We start from the raw sequence: 22,641 nt of genomic DNA, 5'->3' as shown, positions 1-22,641 counted from the left end.
CGACGCTCTACGGTACGGACTTCCGCTGAGCTGCACCACTCGCGAGAGTTCCGCGACGCAGCAATGGCGGGACCGTGAGTGCCGCTGACGGGACTCAAAGGAAACGGGCTGGACGGGTTTGGGACGAGATCGGGCTACTAGGGTCCCTACGGGCCATTTTTCCCTGGAGGGTGTGGCGGCTGGGGTCGTGAAGCCACTGTGGGGCCCGACGGCCGCCGGCGACCTAGCTCCCGCCTCTTCCCCAGATGCCTCGCCACTGCTCTGCCGCCGGCTGCTGCACACGGGATACGCGCGAGACGCGCAACCGCGGCATCTCTTTCCACAGGTCGGCGCGCGTGCGTGTTAGTGCGCGAGGGCTGGCTAGCGCATGCGTTTTGTTTTCCGCCGCTTGGAGCCGCGACGGCGCCTTCGTCCCTCCTTCCTCAAGGCCTGTGAGGCTTGAACCTGTGGGTGGGAGGGTGAAGGGGTCGGACCGTTTGCGCCTGAGTCCGGTCCCGAAAGAAAGACGGGTCGCCTACCAGGCTTCGACTTGGTCCTCTCTCTTACCAGCCAGCTGACGCTCAGCACGCTGCCTGCTCTCTCCAGGGCCCAGTGTTATCGTCTGTGCCAGGGGTAGCGGGGATGCTTCTCCGCCAGGGTCAAGGGAGGTCTCCTGGCGGCATGTGCAGGGCCTACTCTTCCTCCCTGGGGAACTTGAACAGCATGAGCCCAGGGGCTCCGGCAGCCTGGTTCTCACAGGTTTGTGGTTCTGCAGACTTCCCAAGAAGGACAATCCGAGGCGTAGCCTGTGGCTGGCCAACTGTCAGCGCCTGGACCCCAGCGGCCAGGGCCTGTGGGACCCTGCCTCTGAGTACATCTACTTCTGCTCCAAACATTTCGAGGAGAACTGCTTTGAGCTGGTGGGAATCAGGTGGGCTTCCTTGCCAGCCAGCCTTGGGGCAGGGTGTGGGGTGTCAGAGTAGTAGACAGCAGGACAGCAGTGTCCTGAAGAGGCAGTCGCTGAGCAGCAGCCATGAGGACAGCTTGCCAGGTGGACAGGCAGACATGATTCCAAGAGTGTTTCCTCTTTCCCTTTTGTGTACAATAAAGCCTACTTCCAGGATCACTTTGCCAGTGACACCAGAGAAAAATAGCTGTTTCAGGGAGTGTCGTCACCGAGGCCTCCCAGCAAGCCCACAAATAAAAATTCTTTTTGGCTTGTCCACTCATCCCTGTTGGTGGAGCTTCTTCGCCCATCTCAGCTTTTAAGAGATTGGCGGGAGTCTGCCTAACTTGGCATTTTTTTTCAAACTTGTTAGTTGTGTGCCTTCCATCCTGCCACCATCCCAGTACTGGGGAACCCATGTTGGGTACCAGGGGGAGATGGCCCATGTGGCGGCACTTGTTCTTCAGCTCACTGGGGCTGCTTTTCCCCACAGTGGCTATCACAGGCTGAAGGAAGGGGCGGTTCCCACCATATTTGAGTCTCTCCAAATTGCAAAACAGGTAAGAATAAAAGACACAGTTATCCACCGGGTACCGTCAGTGTTACCTGATTTTAGAATTCAATAAACTGTATGTGAAGGGATAGTGCTTGCCTATAATCCTAGCAGTTCAGGAGACCAAGGCAGGAGGATTCCAAGTTCAAAGCTGTTCTGAGCAATTTAGCAAGACCCTGTCTCAAAAAAAAAAAAAAAAAATGCATAGCGATTGCCTAATGGCTAAGTACCCCTTGATTCAGTCCCTGGTACCAAAAAAAAGAAGTCAGAAGCAGTACGTGCTGTGGTTAGGAGATTCCCCCCACTTCCACCTCAAGACTGAGCAAACAGGGCTTTAGTGTCTACCCAGATGGTACACTTACGGCACCAACCTTTCCGTGGAGATTTATATGTTAAGTCAGTACTATAAAATATGGTCTGTCCATCTTTTTCTCCTCTCCAGCTGCTCTGATGATGTCCACATCTTCATTCTTTTTACCTCTTCAAGCTGATGTCACCTGCTTTCCTGTGATAGAAGCCTCACCACCTGCCATTTTGCCTCTCAGCTCATCTGGGAGGCTGGAACTTGCCCCTCGCCTTAGCCATGGCAGCCTCTTTGTAGAGTTTCTAGGCCCTTAGGTGCCCAGCCCTCACCAGAGCAGCATTGTTCCTCTCTCAAACTTTGGCCTTTCTCCCACTAAAGTTTTTTGGTATACTTTGCTGCCACCCATTAGAGGCTGTGTTCTAAATATCCAGCTTCCAGATGGGCAGTGTCATGTAAAAGACCCACTGCCAGCTCCATGCTTGCAGGCACAGGAGCAGTGATTAAGGCTGCAGCTGACCAAGCTGCATCGGAGTGGGCATAGGCAGATGCCTGCCAGACTCTGAAGGAACATGTAAAGGACTTTTGCCATGCAGGTGAGTTGCAGTGTGGCTGAGGGAAGAGTCACTCATCAAGACTAAAGCTTCCATCCTTAGTATCTGTCAAGCACATGATCAAAATTGCATCCATGGGCTGGAGTTGTGGTAGAGCTCTTGCCTAGCTTGTGTGAGGCACTGGGTTCAATTCTCAGCACCACATATAAATAAATGAATAAAAGGAAGGTCTATCCATATCTAAAAAATAATGCATAGCGATTGCCTAATGGCTAAGCACCCCTTGATTCAGTCCCTGGTACCAAAAAAAAGAAGGTCTATCCATATCTAAAAAATATATTTTAAAAATTGCATCCAGGGCTGGGGAGATAGCTCAGTCGGTAGAATGCTTGCCTTGCAAGCACAAGGCCCTGGGTTCGATCCCCAGCACCGCAAAAAAAAAAAAAAAAAAAAAAAGTTGCATCCATAGGACCCACCAGATGCCATATTAAAATAGATTCTAGAAGGCTGTCTGCTATCTGGCTCAGCTCAGGGTACAAGGCTTATTCCCACCAGTGTTTACAGTCACTAGAGGGATCCAAAATGTGTGGCTGTGGATAGCTGAGAGCCTGGTTCCTAACAACCCCTTCAGTGATAGGGGTGAACAGGTGTTAGACACTCCTGCTTAAACAATGCTTTGCCCCATACGGTTCTCTGGACAGTGCCAGGCACTCTAACTTGGATCCCAAAACAACATTGAAGCAAGCTAGCCCCTTTAAGAACATTCATAATATACAAAGGCACAATAAGCTTCTGTCCACCTGCCTGGCAGGTCAGAAGGCCATCCCCTGCACTGCTAAATACTGGGTTTTTATCCATAAGGAAAAAGGGAATGATGATGGCTATCACTGACATCCTGTGGCTGCTGTGCTTGGCTGATAATGAGGCCTATCCAAAGAAGTTTTAGATCCTGGAAGTTTAGGAAGAGGTGGGTAGACCTTGGAGGCAGACATGCAGATCCTGGCTTCAGTGACATTTTTCTTTAGCTGATAAGAATTTGAAAGGCTTCACTTTGTGTGTGAACTGGCAAACAGCAAAATGCATGGGCTGATTGTCAATACCAGCATGACCTCTCCCTATTAGTCCTTGGTCTCATAGCACAAGGAGCACACCTATCTTTCTAGTCCCCAAACTGATACATGATGTTCTCAAATTTGCTTTTATTTATTTAATTTATTCATATCTTGTCTGGAAGAAATACTCAACGGTCCAGTTAACAAGGGTCTGCATAGAGCACGGTTTAAATGAGGCCTCCAGGCCTGCCTTTCCAAGACAGGGTTGGCTGAGGCTGCCCTGGGGGTGTGATAGGCCTACATCTGGTAGAAACTTGGCAGGTCACTCAGTGGCACACTGAGTCATTTATACCTGGCCTTATCGCCCAACCCAGGCTACCCCTTCTCAATTCTAGCCTGCTGCTTCTTCATAGGGACTGCCCCTCAGCTCAGCCACCTTCTTCAGTTTCTGCTCCACACCTCCTTCACTTCCCCTGCTCATCTTGCACCAGGTCCCTTTCCAGGTGTCTGGTTTTATGGATCTGCTACACCTGGCTAAGGATACCCCACCTCCACCTACTTGCAGCCACCTGGGGCCCTATGGTAGGGTCATATCTAGGTGGAGCTCAACCAGAAGAAGGAAATGTGCTCTAAGGCCAGAAAGAGAAATGATGCCCGAAGGTGTACTCTGGCTTCCAGAGACACGACAATGCATTCTGGTTCCTGGAAAAGCACAACTGAACCTCCTCCATCAGAATGGACTGATATAGGTTGTAATTTTGGGTGACAGGAGAATTCTCTGATCTTTCCTCAGCTCCTTGCCCAGGCAAGAGGGGAGAGTCTTCTTGGAACCCAACAGAGATGTGCAGGAGACAAGAGAAACCCCACTGCTGGGCTCTCAGGGAAGGGCCCATCTGAATACCTCCCATATTTTTTTCCACCTTATGAATGGGTGACACCAGGTGGTGTCAGGGAGTTGTGGATAGAGAGACAAGACTGACTGAACCTGTGTTGGGGGGTCAGCCAAGCCATCAGGCTGCCACACAGCCTATGCTGCACTGTGGGAGGGCACAGAGGCTGAGAACCACAGGCCAGTGTTGGAGACTATGCCAGCTTGGCACGTGTAGGTAGCACTGCTTTGGCTTTACTGGAGGCATGTCCATGACAGAATAAATACTTGGGGACATCTCTGCTAACTTCTCCTTTGCCCAGATGTACACAGAGATGAGCTGGGAATCTGCAACCCCTCTGGAAGCCAGGCCCAGCCCAGCATGACTGGGAACTGACCTCTGGGCTCATCACTCCAAAATTAATCTCTGGAGACAGAGCGAACCTCCTGTCATTGGTCTGTATTCACAAGCTCCTGGGGGGCACAGGGACTCCTTACACGAAATACTTGAGAGTGTTGTGGGGCCTTATGTAGGAGGACTCCCTTATGCCACAGTAATTCTGCCAAGTCCCCTTCACCATGTGAGAGGGACCTGTACAACAGGACCTTATGCCTGAATCCATAGGACCACAGGGCCTGGCTGTCTCCCAAAGCCCATGCCCAGCTCTGGAGCTACTTTTCTAGTCTCCCCATTACTGATTGGTCCCCAGGTCCCCTGTCTCCTGTAGTATTGCAGTCACTTAAGAATCCTGGCCTCCCACCCAGGAAAAAGTAGCAGCTTAGAAAGGGATCTACTTCACTATTCCAGCCCTATGAGCCCTTCTACATTGATGAAATGAGGCATTTGGGGTCCCCTGCACCTGCTGAGCTCCATTTGGAGGTTCTGACCACACTGATCCTGGACTCCACTGGTACTGCAGGTACATGAATGGCCAGAGCAATGGTCAAGCAATCCGGCATCATTTTCCATGCTGGTTTGACACCAGTGGTGCCCTAAATGTCAGCACCCAGCTCTGCACACTGCTTGTCAGAGATGTGTGAGGCCAGGGAGTCTATAATGTCCAACAGCAACTGCTGGCTCAGTGACCGCAGCGTGGGTAACTTGGAGACCTGTACAGATGACCAAAAGGCCAAAATGAGATAGAACCAGATTGGTATAAGGGCCAGTGTGGTAGCTAAGTTCTTTGGGGGCCCAACTTCTCAGGGCTTGGGCTGACTCAGAACTAGAGTAGTGGCCAGTAAGTACAGACTTTGCTTGGCCCAGCCCAGGCGCACCGCCCCCCCCCCCCCACCTCCATGAAGTACTGATGTGGGTGAGCTCTGGATCCAGACAGACCCTGACCTTGGTGAACTGGTGCACAATGATATGAAGGCAGTGCCGCTTCATGTCCAGTGCCTGTGTCTTGTCAGCAGCCTCCAGGATCTGCAATGGCAGGAATTCTAAAGCACTGTCCCACCTCCCCCACCCACAGAGGAAGAGGTGTGGCCTGGAAGCACCAGGGGCTATACCTGGAGCACATTCTGCACAGTTACGTTCATCTCCAGGTTCTGCTTGCAGTATGCCTGCAGCCGGTTGTTGTAGAAGCCATAGTAGTAGGGGGCAGCAAACAGGTAGCTGGGGACTGGTTAAGGAGCAACTGGCCAAAGGAAGCCCATTTGCCCATCCAGCTGCTCTCTCCATTCTCCCCCAGGAATGTGCTGCAGGAGTCTCACACACCAGAGGCCAGGGCTTCATCCAGATGTAGACACTGGCTTACTCTCTAAACAGGTTCTGAACCACCAAGTGGTTCAAAGGCTCCATTCAAGATCCAAAGAAAACCACAAATCTCATTCTTATATGCATATTTGCAGAACTCCATAACCTCACTGGCTCAACAGGCATTCTAGTACCCCATGTTTAAACCCCACTGAAGAAGCTGGAATGTAGCTCGGTGGTCAGGCACTTGCCTAGAATACATGAGGCCCTGGGCTGGATGCCCAGCCCTGCAAAGAGAGGGGGAAAAAAAGGTTTTGACACCACTGATGTGAAGTAAGAGAACAATGGCCAACACCATTCTCCCAGGCTATGAACCCTGCCTACCAGCTGTCCACCTGCTCTAGAGCCCTTGGAGAGAACCAGGCCCAGCACTAGGCACTGGGTAATCTAGAATGGGGAGGTGGGCCACCCCCATCTAGCCAAGACAGGGCAGAGGGGCCCAAAGTAGTCCAAGGGGTGCTGTGACCCCTCAGTGATGACCAGAGAGTGTCCTCAGAGTTATGAGGATACAGGGAGTCCTCAGGCGGCATGTTGACTTCTCCATAGTAGATGTAGCGCAGCATGGACTCGAAGGCCTGCCTGCTGGGCACCATCTCCCCAATGGAGATGTTTACCTGACCATCCTCAGGCATGAAGGACCGGAACATGGCCTCAAAGTAGCTGTGGGAGGGGGGTGCAAATGCCCATCTCTCAGAAGAAGGAAGCCAACACCTGGGCCCTGCCCTGCCCTTTTGTATAGGCCTTCGACCCACCTAGAGCGGGCTGCCAGGATGGCTTTGTGAGCTGGCCGTGGATGCCCATCCAGCAGTAGAGTGATGTCACAGAATTCTGCACCTGCCCCCTCCAGGTATGCTTTCATGTCCTGGATCAGAGATGTGCCTGGGGAGATGTGGAGGGACCCTGAACAGGTGGCCTCTCCATACCCGAAGCAGATACTGAGCAAAGGGGCTATTGTATATTCTAGCCTAAGGACCTCCACAGGCACTGCCTCTCCATATATCAGCCCACAATGCTGCCCTGCACAAAGCTTCCCAAGGCCAGATGAGTTTTCAGTCTGTTTTCTCCTCTCAGTTCCTCAGGTTGACTGAACCACTACATCTCCAAAGGTAGTCCCGAGGCTGCCACCACCAACATCTGATTTCCCACAACTTGACCACTATACCCTTCTTTGGGCCTATCACTTGACCTCTGATGTCTCCAGATATCACCAAGGACCAGTGGCCAGGACCAGCATGGGCCCCAAGGAACACTGGGAATACAAAGGAGCCTGTGACATCTCTTCCAGAGTGAGAGGGGACAAGAAAGCACTGGAAGTTTATGAGGCTGCAGGATGTTCACAACCCTCACTGTGCCTGAAATAGATACTCAGCAGCTGATCACTGACCCTGAGTCATCAGACCTGACAGCCCAGGCAGAAAGAAGTACCCGTGTTCAACCCAGAAATGGGCTTAGGGAATCCAGGCTCACTGCTGCACAGCCTGCTATGGAAAGCCCTGTAGGTTTTGAGGAAGTCTGCCTTCCCCTGTCCATCCCTGCCCTTGTGCCCAGGAGCACATGGAGCACAGACACACCTCCTGCCCCAAGGGCTTAGCAGGTGCTGTCATGGCTCTGAAGTGTTCTACCCAAGATGAATACCATTCCCTACTCCCCGCTGTACAGGGTAAAAGGGTTACCTACCAATGTCCATGGGCTGGTCTGAGGAGGTGCGAGGGGGTGGCTGCTGCTTCCGCCGCACAATCTCCACAATCAGTGGGGATGAGAGGCGCTCAAACTCCTTCATCATGATCACCTGGTTGAAGTGGGACTCCTTCACCACGAAGTTCAGGCAGTGTTCCTGGGACAGACAGGCCCGGGCAGGCAAGCGGGGTCAGGCCAAGGTCCCAAGCTGGGCAAGGGGCTTGCTGCAGGGAGCAGAGTTGGGACCCAGCCTGAACATGCATGACCCACCCCATCCAATAGAGTCCCTGGCTGGCAGATGGTCCCAGCTGTAGCACTAACCCCTGCCCGCACCTTGAGCTGTCCCAGCTGCAGCCTTGCAGCACTCTCACACACAACGAGCACATTCTGCAGGTCCACCCCTGCCCGCACCTTGAGCTGTCCCAGCTGCAGCCTTGCAGCACTCTCACACACAACGAGCACATTCTGCAGGTCCACAGAGGCCTCAATGTATTGCCGACACAACTGTTCCAGGCGGCATAGCTGGAAACTCAGCGCCAACTTGTATACATCCATGATGAGCAGCACATCCTCCACATGACCTGCACCCAAAAGTCCTTGAGCCTCCGGGATCCCAGAAGGGGAGACCTAGGGGTCCCTCCACAGATGGGTGTGGGTCAGGGCTGCCAGGTGTCAGCTGGGTCACATGCTGGCAGTTGTGATCACAGGTGATCAAGGGTGACCACAGCTTCTGAGCCTCAGGGGGCCGTCTAAAAGGCATGACTAGCATACCCACTTTCTGGCAGTGCTATTCACCCCCTCCCCTGTGACTATACCACCCACACCCCAGGCAGACCTTTCCTTGGGTACTTGATCTTGTCGGTGTAGAGAAACTGCATGAGCACCTCAAAGGGTCGGGCCTCAGCCTCCCGAATGGCCACACGGAGCAGGGGAAGCCGTGTTCCACAAGGGGCTTCCCTGGGAGCAGGAGCTGCCTCCTCCTCCAGCTTCTGAGGGGAAAAGAAGGAAACTCAAGGGAACCCCAGTGAACAGTGGACACAGCTACCCAGTTCAGCAGTGGAGGGGAACCTTACCTGGGCCAATCGCTCACGTGCCTGCATGATCTTCCTGCGGAGCCAGCGGCTCCTTGCAGTGACAATGGCCACATGGCCCTGCACACACTCTTCCTTCTACACAAAGAAGGATATGTGAAGGGTATAAGATCTGCATTTCAGGGGACAAAGGCCAGCTGGCTGGCTAGGACAGTCACCACTATGTAGTCAGCTGGGCCTCTAACAGTGAAGTTCCCACTCTGTAAGCAAAGCAAGTGGGGCTGGGCTTAAGGAAGGGCACCCACCTCTCCCAGCACGAACTCCACATCACAGAACTGGCGGCTCTCCCATAGCCGTCCATAGTCTTCATGCAGCGTGCACTTGGGGTAACAGGAGAACTGCAGAAGAAGACCCCAGCGCTGCCATGTAGGCCAACCCTGAGGCTCCTGTCCAGCCCATGTGAACCCACAGAACCAAAAGGCAGACAGGCCTGGCTGAGGAGAGGGAACAGTTATCTCTCTACCCACAGGCATGCCCTGCTATCCGCCTTGGTGCCTACAACTGCCCATTGGTGCCACACCCACAAGCTACTCTCACTGCTATTCCTTGCCTTAAGCTGGTTCCCCAGACTTTGGCAGGGCTGTGGCATCTCCATTGCCTGGACCCATGTATTCATGCTGGCTCCACCAGCACACCTCTGTCTTCCTCCAGAGAATTGTCCCTTACTCCACTGTCCCATGGACTCCTGCTCTGACCACCTGTTCTTCCAAGTGTAAAAGCTCCCCTGGGAAGCTAGTGTCAACCCTGACTCCTCCAGTCTATGGGTGTCCTGGAGGTCCGAGTGCTCAGTCTAGCCAGGCTGCCTCCACTAGGTCTGCTGTTAGTCCCTCGCATCTCCCTACCCTGCTGAGGCTCTGCCTGGTTCATTCTGCACTGAAGGTGACCTACTCCTAGTGTCACCTCAGCCTTCCCTCAAAGCAGAGCCATCACCCCCACCACTGGCCTTAAAGAGGTTCCTATCCCATCAGGCTCAGTACTATCAACAGGCACCCTTGGACAAGCCCTGCCCCTGCTTCAGTTTTCTATCACTGGGGCTTCTCCATTCCAGCAGGCCTATAAGTCCATGAGCCACATACCTGGAACCTGTACATCTCCCCACTGCGGATGTTGTTGTCCACGGTGCCCCCAAAGATGTACATGGCATCAGAAATCACAGCAGCTGCATGGAAGAGCCTCCCGCTGGGCAGCTGGGAAGGGTGACAAGTGGGCAGAGGGGAGCAGGTGGGGCAGGGTCTCCAGCAGTGGGGTTGGAGTGGGCAAGGATATGGCTGTAAAGGAGAGGCCAAACAGTCCAGTCCCTGAGGTTACAAATTTCCTGGGTGCCAGGGCCATGGTAGATGAGTGGGACAGGATAGGCTCTATGACCCTCAGGATGAACAGACCCTAGAAGGCAAAGTCTGAAGTCCCCAGGGACCACAGTCCAGCCAACAGTGCTTGGACTCCTGGGCCTGTGACTCTCTTTGTGTGTGTGTGTATGTGGTGCTGGGGATTGAACCCAGGGCCTTGTGCATGTGAGGCAAGTACTCTACCAACTGAGTTATATCCCCAGCCTCCCTGTGCCTCCTTTGATGGGTGACCCTAATAATTTTCAGAACTTCCTTCTCCCTACCTGTGAGAGGTTAACCATAGGACCTGCTTCAAGGGGTGATGGAGCCTTAACAAGGGTCCTTGGCCCTTACCTCTGATGCTGGCTGGGTGGGCTGCTTAGGTAAAGTGGTACCAAAATCCAAGCCAAACACATCTCGGGACTTCTTGAAGCTACCCCGCTCCTCAGAGGTCAGGGTGGGTGCCTCCTCAGAAGTGGAAGCTCGCTCAGGCACCTCAGCCCCACCAACCTGGTGGGGAGAAACATGGGCATGTGACCAGTCAATAAGGGCTGCGTAGGCTGTCATCCCTGCCAGAGCATGCTGTGGGTTTAGAAGGAAGGAAAAGGAACAGGATAAGGGCTGTGAAGATGAGCTCAGTCAAAGCAGGCTTCGTCATAAAGATTTGTAGGATAGCAGCACAGCGCAGATGGGATGAAACATGGAATATTAAAAACCTGCAGACTGCAATAAGGGTTAGAGAGTCAAAGAGGCAGGCATTCAGGGGCTGAGGGCCCAGGGTGTCCTGGCCTTGCTCCTCTTGACTGCTTGGAGCCCTGGGAGTCTCCTGAGGCTGTGAGAGTAGGATGGGTGCCATTGGCATCCAGCCATTGGGTCAGGACTCCCTGGAACTCCCACTCCATAGCTTGGCAGTGCTCACCTCACTGTCAGAGCTGGGCTGGACAACCTCCCAGGTCTGGAAGTCCACATCGTAGCAATGCAGTTCATTAGGAAGAGTGTTGTCAGCTGCACCCCCAAATACATATAGGTGGCGGTCAAAGGCCACCATGGTGTGTCCATATCGCCGCTGTGGGGGCGGCGGGGAGCCCCGGAGCAGGTGCTCGGTGGGGATGCGTGTCCACCTGGGGCACACAATAGTAAACCACTACTATGGTAGGTAAGGCTGTTCCTTACCACAGCCTCCCCACAATAGATTCCTCCTATGAAGTCACCCTGCAACTCCTGTGGTGACCAGCTCAAGGTTCCAAGGGAGGGCCTAGGTGTGGGTCCCCAGAATTCCATGCCCTGTTTAGCTTTGGCACCACTAGCCTTGTCCAACTCCATGCGATCCTACACAAGACCCCCTCCCCTTAACAAAAAGCAGGAAGCAATAATGGTATGAGAAGGGTGTCATCTGACCTCTGGGCAGTTTGCTCTCTGGGGAATGAAGTTGTGCATAGATATACATGTGCCACTGTGGGTTGCTGCCCAGACTGCCAAGTCCCTACTCTGGACCCCACATGCTAATGCTGCTCCTACAAATCCCCTCCAGCAAACCCCCTTTTTTGCTAAGTTAGTTGAAGAACCAAAATAGATCCTGGCTATGCCATCTGGCAGTATGCTAACCACCCCCTGCCCATCACCCAATGAGGTTTCCCTCAACCAGGGATGCTAGCCCTTCCTCCTGCTTATCCCTGATCTAAAGGACAATTTCTGAGTCCCCTTCCAAGCCCATGTTTTCTCTCTTCCATTCACTCCCAGGAACAGAAGACAGCACCATCACAGGAGAAAAGTCAACGGGCAGCCAAGGATAGTGTAGGCCACTTCTCAGGGCCTGGGCACCCTTCCCATCTTCTGCCATCACAGGACAGCTGTGCCAGTCACATTTGTTACTGGTGGGACTGACCAAGCCAGTCACAGGGTAGGCGTTGCCCTTTAGAGGGAGGCTCAGCCAGGGACCCTGGACCAGATACTATCTTGCTGAACTACAGTCAAACCTGAGGAGTCTGGTGGGTGTGCCACACATCTCTGCTCCAGGCTGTGTGTTCCTGCTATATGTGAGAACTTGGATAGATGGGCTACCATGGCTACCAGAAACAGGGTAAGGCATTAACCATGCCTCCTCCCCAACCAGGGTGCTTACGTCTTATCCTTGAATTCAAACTGGAAGAGGTTGTTAGTTATCTTGGCTCCACTCTGTCCTGAGAATACAAACATCTTGTCCCGGCACACAGCCACAGGGAAGTTGCAGCAAGATGGTGGGATCTCACCACTCTGGGCCACCTGGGATTGGGGTACAGCTCAGACCAAGGCCCTCACAGGACCTTAGCTCACATTTCTATGTACTTAATGGGGGGACCTTCATTCCTGTAACTTTGTGAATGACGGTTCATAGACCAAGATTTGCTGAACAGCTTATAGCCCATCTCACTTACATGAGTCTGGTTTTTTGACCAGTGGGGGCTAAAACCACAAGGGTAAATTCATTAGAGGTTAAAAATCATATAGAAACAAGGGAAGGAAAGTCCCATGGGAAACTCCAATGATCAGGACACAAGAGAGCAAACTGTCCTATGTTCAAATAAAAGTAGATTAGAGCAAAATAATATTCATCATCACAACACACAGTACTCTGCCCATTCAGAACTCAGTGCACCCCCTTTTAATTTTCAGTGCTGGGGATCGTATCCAGGGCCTTGCACATGCTACACAAGTACTCTACCACTAAGCCACATCCCCAGCCCCAGGACTGAAGAGTCTTCAGTCACTGTGCAACTGTTACTAGAATTGGTCTTGAGGTTCCTAGCAGGTCATGGAGAAGAGTGAAGCTGGGCTTTGGCAAGGGCAAAAAAGCAGACTCCATTGTCATTCTACCCTGACTTCCTGCACCCCTCACCAGCCCTTGTCTTTACCCCAGCAGCTCTCTGTGCCCTTTACCTCCTCCCAGCATGTGAGCTCCCGGTCCTGGAGGCCAATCGTCCACATGTCATTCAACCTGCATTAGGAAAAAGGGATCAGGGGTCTGGCTGTCAGGGTAGACCAGGGCCTGGCCAGGGCAGATGATTGCAGGGAAGAACAACCAGCCCAATCTGTGAAGCTATGAGGTGGGAGCTAGGCTTGAGAGCAGAAACTGCACCAAATCCTTGCCATTCCAATCCCCTGTCCAGCCCAGATAGGAACAAGTAGCCTCATATACAACATCTGGGGCAGTAGGGCAGGGCCACTATTTCCTCAGCCATTCTCCCCCATAGCAGGGAGTGGACTGTAGATATCACAAAAATCACCACTACCACTATACCACTAGGGATTTCTACAATGCTAAAGTTTCGGATAAACACATGCTACTTTTGTAATCAGAAAAATACAGCAAAACTAATTATCTAAAATTAGAAGGAAAATGCTTGTGACATAGGCAGGAATCCAAGGCTGGGTATGCCCTGACACTGCCCACCCACCTAACCCACTGGGCCTCTCAGGGTCCCTCCTCCCTGGGTCCCCAAGTATCCTCATCTGACTAATTCAAGGGATCACAGGGTTCCACTGAATGGCTGAGGGTTCCACTCAGTAGCCCTACCACCATTTGCCCAAATTCCTCTCCCATAACCATGCTCCCTTCAGGGAAACCCCCAGAGTAGCAAGTACTCAAAATCCACCAGGTTGATTTTTCCCAGCCTAAGCCCTCAAATTCCAGGAAAGCTCACTGTGTACCCATGTACATTCATAGGTCGGGTACATAGACCAGGCCACTTCCTACCTGGCATTGCCATCATAGCCAGCGAAGATCCATAGCTTGTCACTGTAAACCGTGGCTCCATGAGCTGACCTGGCAACTGGCAACCTAAAGCAAGGAGGGAGTGAATAAGGAAGCCATCCAGTATAGGACAGAGCTTACAGCCCCAGCTAGTGGGACAGAAACCACAGTTGGGCTGCTGGAGTCACATCTGACTGACAATGGGGCTCTGAGGGCCACTTCTGGGGCACTGGGAATAAGCAACAGAACAGAAGGTAAGTTTGTGAGGCCTGGGTGATAGCTGGATAAGAAATCTAGATGTAAGGTTAGGGATATGGCTCAGTGATAGAACACTTATCTAGGATGCATGAAACCCTAGGTTTGATATACAACATCTCAAAAACAAAAATGAAACTTGGATGTTCATGGAGGCAGAGCATCATCTTTTGGCTGCCACAAAATAGCAAAGAGAGTGCTCACAAAGCAGTACATCAGGACTCTTCTAAAAGAAGGGCATCTAGAACTGAGAGTAGGCCATGGGCACCTGGGGTAAGTGACCACTCCTGGCTACCTGCCTGCTGCATGCCTTCAGGCCTCTCCCAGCCTCAGGCTCCCTGTCTGAAATGTGATAGGAGGTCAAGTTCAAGCCTGTTGCCACCCAGGCCACTCCTGATCCCACAGGTCTCTCACCGGCCTTCAATTTTCCACTCTGTCCACTGGCCAGTTGCAAACTTGTATTCAAAGAGGTCATTTTTATTCTTCAAGTTAGAATTGGAATAAATGTCTCCAGTGTAGCCCCCTGGTAAAGAGAGTGAGAATCATGACATATCTTCAAACTCCAGGAGCTGGGGCAGAATCTGGCCCTACTGGAAATGTACCAACTGGGACTCCACCTATAAACTACTGGACCTGCCTGCCTTGGTGTTGGACTCTAGGGACACAGAGATGACCATGACACTGTTTCCTGCCCCAATCCTCACAGAGGTAGATTACCCAACCCCATGGATTCAGGACAGTTAGGGAAAGGGGTTCTCTGCCCAATAGAGGAATTCAAAGCAGATCAGTGGACAAAGGTGAGGAATGGACAGTACCTGCCAAGTATAGGATATGAAAAGACCCATGTTAGGAGGAGGCTGGCAGGAGGACAGGGCAGCTGTGGGCCCACCAGGAAGAAAGCTACTTACCAAAGACAAACATGCTACTCCCATAGACGACAGCAGAGTGGTGGTATCGAGGGGCTGGTGGGGTGCCAGTGGTAAAGGCCCTACAGTAGGCACAAGGGTGGTATATCACCAAGGATCAGCCAGATAGTCAAGATAGTCCATGTCTAAACAGGGTGGCAACCCTCATGCTTCAATTTTTAAAATGTCTCTTTACTGCCCAGGCTGGCCTTGAGCTTGTAAGCTCAAGAGATCCTCCTGCTTCAGACTTCTGAGTGCTAGGACTACAGGGTATGCCATGGTACCCAGTTTCCTTTTATTTTTGCATTTCAAAGGTGACCACTTGCTGAGCCTGTGATATCAGAGGAACACAAGTTCACGGCCAGCCTGGGCAATTTAGCAATAACCTCTCTCAAAATTTCACAAAAGGATTGAGAATGTAGATCAGGGATAAAGTGACTCTGGCTTCTATACCCAATCCCCAGTACTGTTAAAAATAAATAAATAAATAAATAAAATAAAATAAAATAAAATAATAAAAAAATTAAAAAGTGGCATATCTCTCATAGAAACTTTATTTTTTATTATTTATTTATTTGGTACCAGGGAATAAACCCACAGGTGCTTGCTTAACCACTGAGTTTTACATCAAATTTTCTTTTTTGAAACTTGGTTCTGCCATATATTTCTTTTTTGTTTTAATGGATCGTTTTTATTTTCATTTATTTATTTGTATGTGGTGCTGAGCATCGAACCCAGGGCCTCACGCATGCCAGGCAAGTGCTCTACTTCTGAGCCACAACTCCAGTTCCATTTATAGCAAATTTTGACAAAAAATTACAAAGTCTTCAGAGTGATTTCTGTGCACCCCAACCCTGCCCTGTACTGGGGATTACTGCCAGGGTCTTGCACAGGCTAACCAAGCACTCTACCATTGAGTTACATTCCCCAGCCTTTTTAATTTTATTTTGAGAGAGGGTCTCAGTAAGTTATACAGGCTGGCCTTGAACTTGGAAACATGTGTCTTGGCTTTCTGAGTAGCTCAGATTACAGATGTATGCCACTACAGCTCGCCTTAAGAATGATCTTTTTTTTTCTTTTATCTTTTGATACTGGAGATCAAACCCAGGGTGCTATACCTCTGAACTATATCCCCAGTCCTTTTTATTTTATTTTATTATATTTTATTTTTTGGTACTGGAGATTGAGCCCAGGGGGCGCATAACCACTGAGCCACATCCCCAGCCCCTTTTTTATATACTACTTAGAGACAGGATCTCACCAAGTTGCTCAAGGCCTTGCTAAACTGCTGAGGCTGGCTTTGAACTCATGATCCTCCTGCCTCAGCCCCAAGCCACTGGGATTACAAGCATGTGCTACTGCACCCAGCTTTATTTTATTTTTGAGATATGGTCTCGCTAAATTGCTGAGGTTGGCCCAGAACTTGGAATCCTCCTACCTCAACTTTCCCAGTTGTTGGGACTGATTTTAGCTGCAGCCCACATCCAGCTCTTCAATGATTTAAAAATTAATCAGTTAACAGCTGTATCATAAAGAGAGAAACAACATATCCACTTCTGCAGCTATTCCAAGTGTGACAAGAACTCCTCAGCAGATGGTATGTGGTGCCAAGTGGTGCTGCCCTGTGTGGCTCAGGGTTCTGGCATCTTTTGAACACTGATATTCTCCTCTGCCAAAGAGGACAGAGACCCCACCCCAAAGGGCTGCTGAGGACCAAGGTGATGGCCCACAGACAGTACCTGCCAAGTATGGTCACTGAGAACAGAGTGTGGTCACAATGGGCTCCATGGGTTTGTGTTCCTGTGTGAGCAGATGGTAAGAGTTCAAAAAGCCCAGTATCTCTTGCTCCTAGGATCTATATCTCCTCCTCAGCTATTAGCTGCTTCTAGGCAGCAGCTGGACTGTTACAGATGGGCACAAGTAGGCAGTGCTCAGAAAGGGCATTTGTCTCTCACTGGTGGTCACACAGCTGAGAGAGATGTCTCTGTGGAAGGGGTTGGTCAGGCTGAACATGCTGCCTACTGCAAGTGTGGAGTCTCCTGGCAGACAATGGGCTCCATGGGGCAGGGAGGGGAGAAGAGATGTTGCTGCTAACCTTTGGGTGGCATCCTGCACCAGCACAGGGTCAATTCTGAGAAGACTCATTAACTGATACCCTCCCCTGCCCTTGGTCAGATCTCATAGGAGCCCCGGGTCCAGGAAGTCTGGTAACTGAGGGGCTCTCCTGCAGAATTTGGGGACTCAAAACTAGATAAAAAAAAAAAAAAAAAAAAAAAAAAAAAAAAAAAAAAAAAACACTAGATCAAACAGACCGCTTAGTTTCAATCACAGAACAATGGTAACTAGAAGAGAAACCCAGGAAATGGAAGAAAATACTCAAGAGATTCTGGTTGTGGCACCCAAGGGCCCAGGGGCCCTGGTTCTTTCCTCCTTGATCCTTCTCTCTGATTCTCTAAGCCCAGCTGATTCTACCAGCAACCAGTCCCAGCAAAGCATTGTTGTGTTCCAGGAGGAAGGACAGGGTCTTAGAGCATGGGAAGCTGCCCACCTGCACCAGGAGCAGTCCTTCACATCGAAACGCAGAAGGTCATTGAGCATCGTCTTCCTAAAAGGCAGCCAGAGAGAGGATGGCATTAGCCAGGTGTGCTTTGTGGGGTATTACCCCACCAGGACTCTAAAGGTGGGCACTACATGCAGACCTTGCAGGGGACAACAGAAAGGGTCACTTTGGGCTAGCTCACTGACCTCTGGGACCTGGCCAGGGCAAGGCAACCAACTGATGACTGAGGGACAAGAGTGATGACTAACAAGAAGGCTTCCCAGTTGATGTGGGAACAAGGGCTGCCACACAGGCAAGGCTAACCCACCTGGAGTTAGGACCAAAGTATGATCCCAGCCACCAGGAGCCTAATTAGAGGCTGCCATGAGGACAGATTCATCATTTACCCCAACCTCTAGAACCTCCACTCACTCACCTCAATCCCCCTCCTCTGAGGCTGCACCACCACAATGAGATGCTTCTCTCTGATCTTTCTAACACCTCTTTATTAATTGTAAAACCAGTAAAACAACTACATTAAAGATACAATAAAATCAGAAACAAATTCACTACCCATTGTACCTCCTTACAGGGCTGCCATATTACCACCTAACTCTTGTTAGTCTGAGGGAAAAGAGCAAACCAACAGGAGACCAGCACCAGCTTCAGGTGGAGCCTGTACCAGGTGCCCTCTGCGGTCTTACTCAGTCTACACCAGGTGGGAGCCCTCCCCAACTCCATTTCTTAGAAGAACAAACAGCCTGGGAGATAAAAGGTTGTGCCTCAAGTTATACAGCCAGGAATCCAGGAGGTTGGAAGTTAACCTGGCTAATTATTCCCCCTCCTCATTCTTTTCCCACCTCATCCCCTAATCCTGCTCCAGTCTACAGAGTTGCAATCTAAGGGAGATAAATTTCCTGTTTCCTTTTTTTTTTTTTTTTTTTAACCAGAGATTGAACCCAGGAGCATTTTACTGCTAAGCTGCATCCCCAACCCTTATTATTTTTTATTTTGAAACAATGTTTTGCTAAATTTATGAGGCTGGCCTCAAACTTTCAATTCTCTCATTTCAGCTTCCAGTCAGTGGGACTACAGGCATGCACCACAATGCTTTTTTTGCATCACCACACCTTGTATCCTGTTTCTTAGTGTCTCCTTTGTTAAACAAAATTATGGGAAGCCACTGTTTTGGAATGACCTCCTGTATTAGGCCCCCAACAGACTAAACCAAACCAAAATAGAAAGGTACTTATGCCAAATGTCTCATAAACTGAAACTTTAAGGAAACAGATCTCAATACAGACCAGTTTTTCCTGAAAACAGTTGATTCCAGTCTACCCGATTTAGTGTAATAAGGAAATCCCCTCTGCTTTAACCTTTATAAAAAAGGTAACCTGAAGTAACCTAATGTTAACCAATCAGTTTTTGTTCAGTTTCCTTGTTCCTGCCTTATATGACCCACTGTGTTGCTCTTGTCCAGGGAGAACTCTCATTCTATTCTGTAGAATAGAGGTTGCCTCAATTTATGAATCAAAAATAAAAGCCAAACACCTCTATAATTAATTTGTTATAATTTTATCTTTTTAAAAAAATAGTTTTTTTAATTTTTAAAATATTTTTAGTTGTAGGTGGACACAATATATTTATTTATTTTTACAATATCTTTATTTATTTATCTTTATGTGGTTCTGAGGATAAAATCCAGTGCCTTGCACATGCAAGGCAAGTGCTCTACCACTGAGCTACAGCCTCAGCCCCAATATTTTCAGTTGTTGATGGACCTTTATTTACTTATATGTGGTGCTAAGAATAGAACGGAGTACCTCAAACATGCTAGGCAAGTGCTCTACCACTGAGTCACAACCCCAGCCCTGTTGTAATTTTATCTTTTGATACATCATAGCAAAGACTTTTCTACTTATTGCTCCATAATTGTTACACAACTCTACCTGCTACAGAATACTGAGGACAGAAGTTCCCCATTTCCTATTACCGCCCTGTACTTGACACCAAGGCCTTTTTTGGTTTGGGAAATTCTTGTTAAGTTTCTAATAAATATTGCTGAGTAAATGCCTCTTTCTTATTTCATTTCCTTTTTCAACATTTATTGAGTTGTCTAGGTGCTAGGATACAGGGGTGAAGGGAGCACAGGCCTTGCTGTAGCAGAAGACACAGATCCTAATCAAAATCTGTGTGCTTCAAGGACAAATGGAGGTGGCAGAGGTAAGGGAGGTGAGGAAAGGCTTTACTCAAAGGGAGGAACAGAAGAGAGGAAGAAAGTGTGGGAAGGAGGGAATAGCCAGTGCAAAGAGCTATTGTGGGAGGGGAGTGGGAACAATCTAAAGGTAGCAAGGCAGTCAGCAGGGTCCTGTGCAGCAAAGGAATAGGCAGAGAAACAGTGGCATCACAGACTGTCATGAGAACTTGGGCTTTTACTCAAAGAGGTGGGGAGATATCAGAGGGTTATGAGTTGAGGAGGAATATGCTTTGACTTGCATTTGTAAATAGATCCCTCTGACTGCCCTTTGGAAAAGAGACTGGCAGAAACAGGCTGGAAGCCAGGGGATTATGGCCAAGGAGGCCCTTCTGCCCAGCATGCAGGTTCTGGTAGGATCGCAAATCACCCACCAACCTCAGATCATCTCCCGCAAGGAGTCCTGTAGGACCAGGCTGCAGTGCCCTTTCTGGACTTCAGGCCAGGTTCTGAGGCGTGGGCAAAGCTAGGACTCATGTGCAGGATGGATCATGTACAAACACTCCACTCTCACCACAGGAAAACTAGCTAAACTTAACTGGTGGCAGTTTGTGTGAATGGAAGTATGACCACCAACTGAACATCAGGTCATTATCAGGAGGTTATTTCCCAGGAGCCTATGCAATAATAAAAACCTTCAAAAAAGTGGAAGATGCACAAAATAAATAAAACTGCTCCATACTTTTTGACTACAAAGTAAGCATGTGGATAAAGTCAAGAGGGAAGTTTAGGGAAAGAAGAAACTGGCAGGGCTGGCAGCAAGGATACATATGTCTTTCAAAGCTACATCTACTCATCAAAACAAAAGGGACATTTCCACATACTGAGCATGAACTACCCACCAAATGCTGTGAGGAGGCCCTTGAGGGTAGGATCTCATTTAATTCTCACCACAATCTGGTAACCTCACAGAGGGAAAACTGAGGTTTACAGTGCTTAGCTAACGTCTGGAAAGAGAGCAGTGGTGCTCCACCGGCCCAATCTGAGATCGCACTGCTTCTCCCTACCTGGTCCAAACACCTGATGCTCACACTCACCCGTTGTCCCCACCAAATACATAGATGGCATCTTTATAGGCCACCACTGTGTGCTTGCTGCGCCTAGAAAGAAAGAAGGGGTGGATGGTGGTGAGGCCAGGACACTAGTGGGTAGCACCCAAGGAATGGGATTACGTGCGGTACTGCCACAGAAGTTGGAAAATACCTCTCAACTGACAAGGTCTACATAGACCCCAAAATTCTACCACCACCCCAATGACCCTGCACGTGAGGATGCTTGACACCACCAGAGGATTCTCTGGACTTCCCACCTCAACTCGCAGTTGGTGGGACCCCAGTTATACAGAAACACAACAGCTCTAGGGCCTGCTTAGAATCACCCAACTCTGGGATTCCCTAGGAACTCCCTTCTCTGCCCTGGACACCACCCGCCCCACTACCATATTTCATTCCAGGGCACGATGCCCGAGCCTCGCCCCTAGGCCCGCCCTGGGACCTCGCTCCCAGCGCTTTCAGAATCCCCTGAATCCTGCCGTACCGGGCACCCACGAACTCGTCGCAGGGCGGGAGGCGCCGCCAACGATGGACTGTTTCGAAGGGCCCGAAGTTGAGCGTCAGATATTCGACACTGTCTGAGCAGCTGTGGTCAAAGTCCACACTTGGAGCTACCTTGGAGCGCGCCCCACCTGCCAGGGCCCCGGCCCCGATCGGGCCCCCAGAGCCACCCGGCCCAGCCATCCCTGGTGCACGCCGAATTGGCCACCGGGTCTGCAGGACTTGCGGCCACCGCCCCAGACAGCCAGAAAAGACAACATTTCCCAGGGAGCCCTGCGCCAACGGTGCTGCACTTCCGTCCAGTGTCACGATTACGGCAGCCCACACTTCCGGACAAGTCTAAGCCCTCCTCGTGACTGTGGAGGCAAACACGGATTTTGGTAGCCGACCTGGCCGGGAGCGTTTAACATTCCGGAAAGCATTTCTGGCGAAGTACAAGGCCCAGGTTCCCCTGTCAGTAAATGCGGTGGCCTGATCCCAAATCTGTTAGGACAGCGCTTTCCGGCGCCTGCTAGGTCCACGCCACAAGTAAACCTTAGGCGGAGGCGGACTCGATGTTCCCGGCCTGCCCTGCGCCAACGTGTGGCTCCTGTTTGGATTTTCCGCCGCTCCCGGGATCTCAGATGGAGGGTTCCGGCATCGCAGGCGGCCCAGCTGTTCCCTTCCTGCTTGCTCCCCGAGATCACACGCGCGCGCACCCCATCCCCCGCCACTGCATCTCCCCTCTGGGAACCAAGGCTAGCTCAGAGCCTCTGAATTCTTATTCCCCTTAATAGCAGATCCTTTGCTTCTTCACCGGCAAAATGAGGATTCAGAAAGCTCCAAGTGCTATGAGAAGCGTGGTGTCTGTCTCAGGATCCAGCTCCTACAGCCCCCAAAGTGCCAGGAATGAGCTGCCGCTGATGTTTGAAGAAGTATGTTCTATCTCAAGCCCTTTGCACATGCTGTCCCTTTTTAACTGGAGTGCTGTTCTTTTAAAAATAAAGATCCAAAGACACTTGCTGGAGACACTTTGCCTAACCTTGTGGAGAGGAGGGCATCAGTTGCTACCTCCTCTGGGTGCTCAAACAGGCCTAACTTCCTTGGTTGACCTGTTTATCCTGTGGTCTGCTTTCTTCCTTGTGAACGTTGGCCCAATTACACTGGAAGTCACACAGATCTGCAAATATATGCATTTTAATTTTATGATAATGTCTAACATGTTGCAGGGACCTCCAGGGAACCAGTCCCAACAGAGGGAAAAGAGGCAGGGTTTGTCCCACCTCCAGTGCCAGCTGTCAGTGGCAGCTGAGGCCCTGGTGTC

The 22,641-nt window shown here is 50.6% G+C and overlaps 2 protein-coding genes across 7 annotated transcripts; one reads left to right on the top strand and one right to left on the bottom strand.

Annotated features, from left to right (window-relative positions):
• The first annotated feature begins 10 nt into the window (after positions 1–10).
• LOC306667701 (THAP domain-containing protein 7-like) lies at positions 11–5,150 on the top strand. The gene is made up of 5 exons (XM_079150412.1): positions 11–325; positions 755–910; positions 1,419–1,549; positions 1,921–2,561; positions 2,649–5,150. The coding sequence occupies exons 1-4, from the start codon at positions 246–248 to the stop codon at positions 2,094–2,096; spliced, it is 543 nt and encodes a 180-aa protein (XP_079006538.1). The 5' UTR covers positions 11–245; the 3' UTR covers positions 2,097–2,561; positions 2,649–5,150.
• On the bottom strand, positions 4,489–21,922 carry LZTR1 (leucine zipper like post translational regulator 1). 6 transcript variants are annotated; one of them, XM_079150363.1, is made up of 21 exons: positions 21,728–21,922; positions 20,823–20,885; positions 17,541–17,597; positions 14,996–15,075; positions 14,502–14,610; positions 13,836–13,919; positions 13,019–13,076; positions 12,225–12,364; positions 11,022–11,223; positions 10,457–10,612; positions 9,854–10,045; positions 9,023–9,115; positions 8,760–8,855; positions 8,522–8,675; positions 8,086–8,267; positions 7,687–7,843; positions 6,762–6,888; positions 6,520–6,669; positions 5,763–5,868; positions 5,596–5,676; positions 4,489–5,363 (listed from the first exon to the last, which is right to left on the bottom strand). In XM_079150363.1, the coding sequence occupies exons 3-21, from the start codon at positions 17,588–17,590 to the stop codon at positions 5,247–5,249; spliced, it is 2,334 nt and encodes a 777-aa protein (XP_079006489.1). In that variant the 5' UTR covers positions 17,591–17,597; positions 20,823–20,885; positions 21,728–21,922; the 3' UTR covers positions 4,489–5,246. The 6 variants fall into 6 exon arrangements, with proteins under 6 accessions (XP_079006489.1, XP_079006484.1, XP_079006485.1 ...); XM_079150358.1 differs by lacking the exon at positions 21,728–21,922 and adding an exon at positions 21,322–21,711; XM_079150359.1 differs by lacking the exon at positions 21,728–21,922 and adding an exon at positions 21,322–21,711 and having other exon boundaries at positions 8,098–8,267.
• Positions 21,923–22,641: the final 719 nt, after the last annotated feature.

Source organism: Sciurus vulgaris (assembly GCF_902686455.1).
Source record: "Sciurus vulgaris genome assembly, chromosome: 8".
In the NCBI taxonomy this organism is placed as follows: domain Eukaryota; kingdom Metazoa; phylum Chordata; class Mammalia; order Rodentia; family Sciuridae; genus Sciurus; species Sciurus vulgaris.
Note: the sequence above shows the minus strand (reverse complement) of the source record. Positions and strands in the feature narration are given on the sequence as shown.

Coding starts and splice junctions, on each gene's coding strand:
- LOC306667701 (XM_079150412.1), top strand. CDS start 246: ATGCCTCGCCACTGCTCTGCCGCCGGCTGCTGCACACGGGATACGCGC. Junction 911..1,418: donor TTTGAGCTGGTGGGAATCAG/GTGGGCTTCCTT, acceptor TTTTCCCCACAG/TGGCTATCACAGGCTGAAGG. Junction 1,550..1,920: donor ACCTGATTTTAGAATTCAAT/AAACTGTATGTG, acceptor TCTCCTCTCCAG/CTGCTCTGATGATGTCCACA.
- LZTR1 (XM_079150358.1), bottom strand. CDS start 21,521: ATGGCTGGGCCGGGTGGCTCTGGGGGCCCGATCGGGGCCGGGGCCCTG. Junction 7,844..8,085: donor AGCTCAAGGTGCGGGCAGGG/GTGGACCTGCAG, acceptor TGTCTGTCCCAG/GAACACTGCCTGAACTTCGT. Junction 6,670..6,761: donor ATCCTGGCAGCCCGCTCTAG/GTGGGTCGAAGG, acceptor CCCCTCCCACAG/CTACTTTGAGGCCATGTTCC.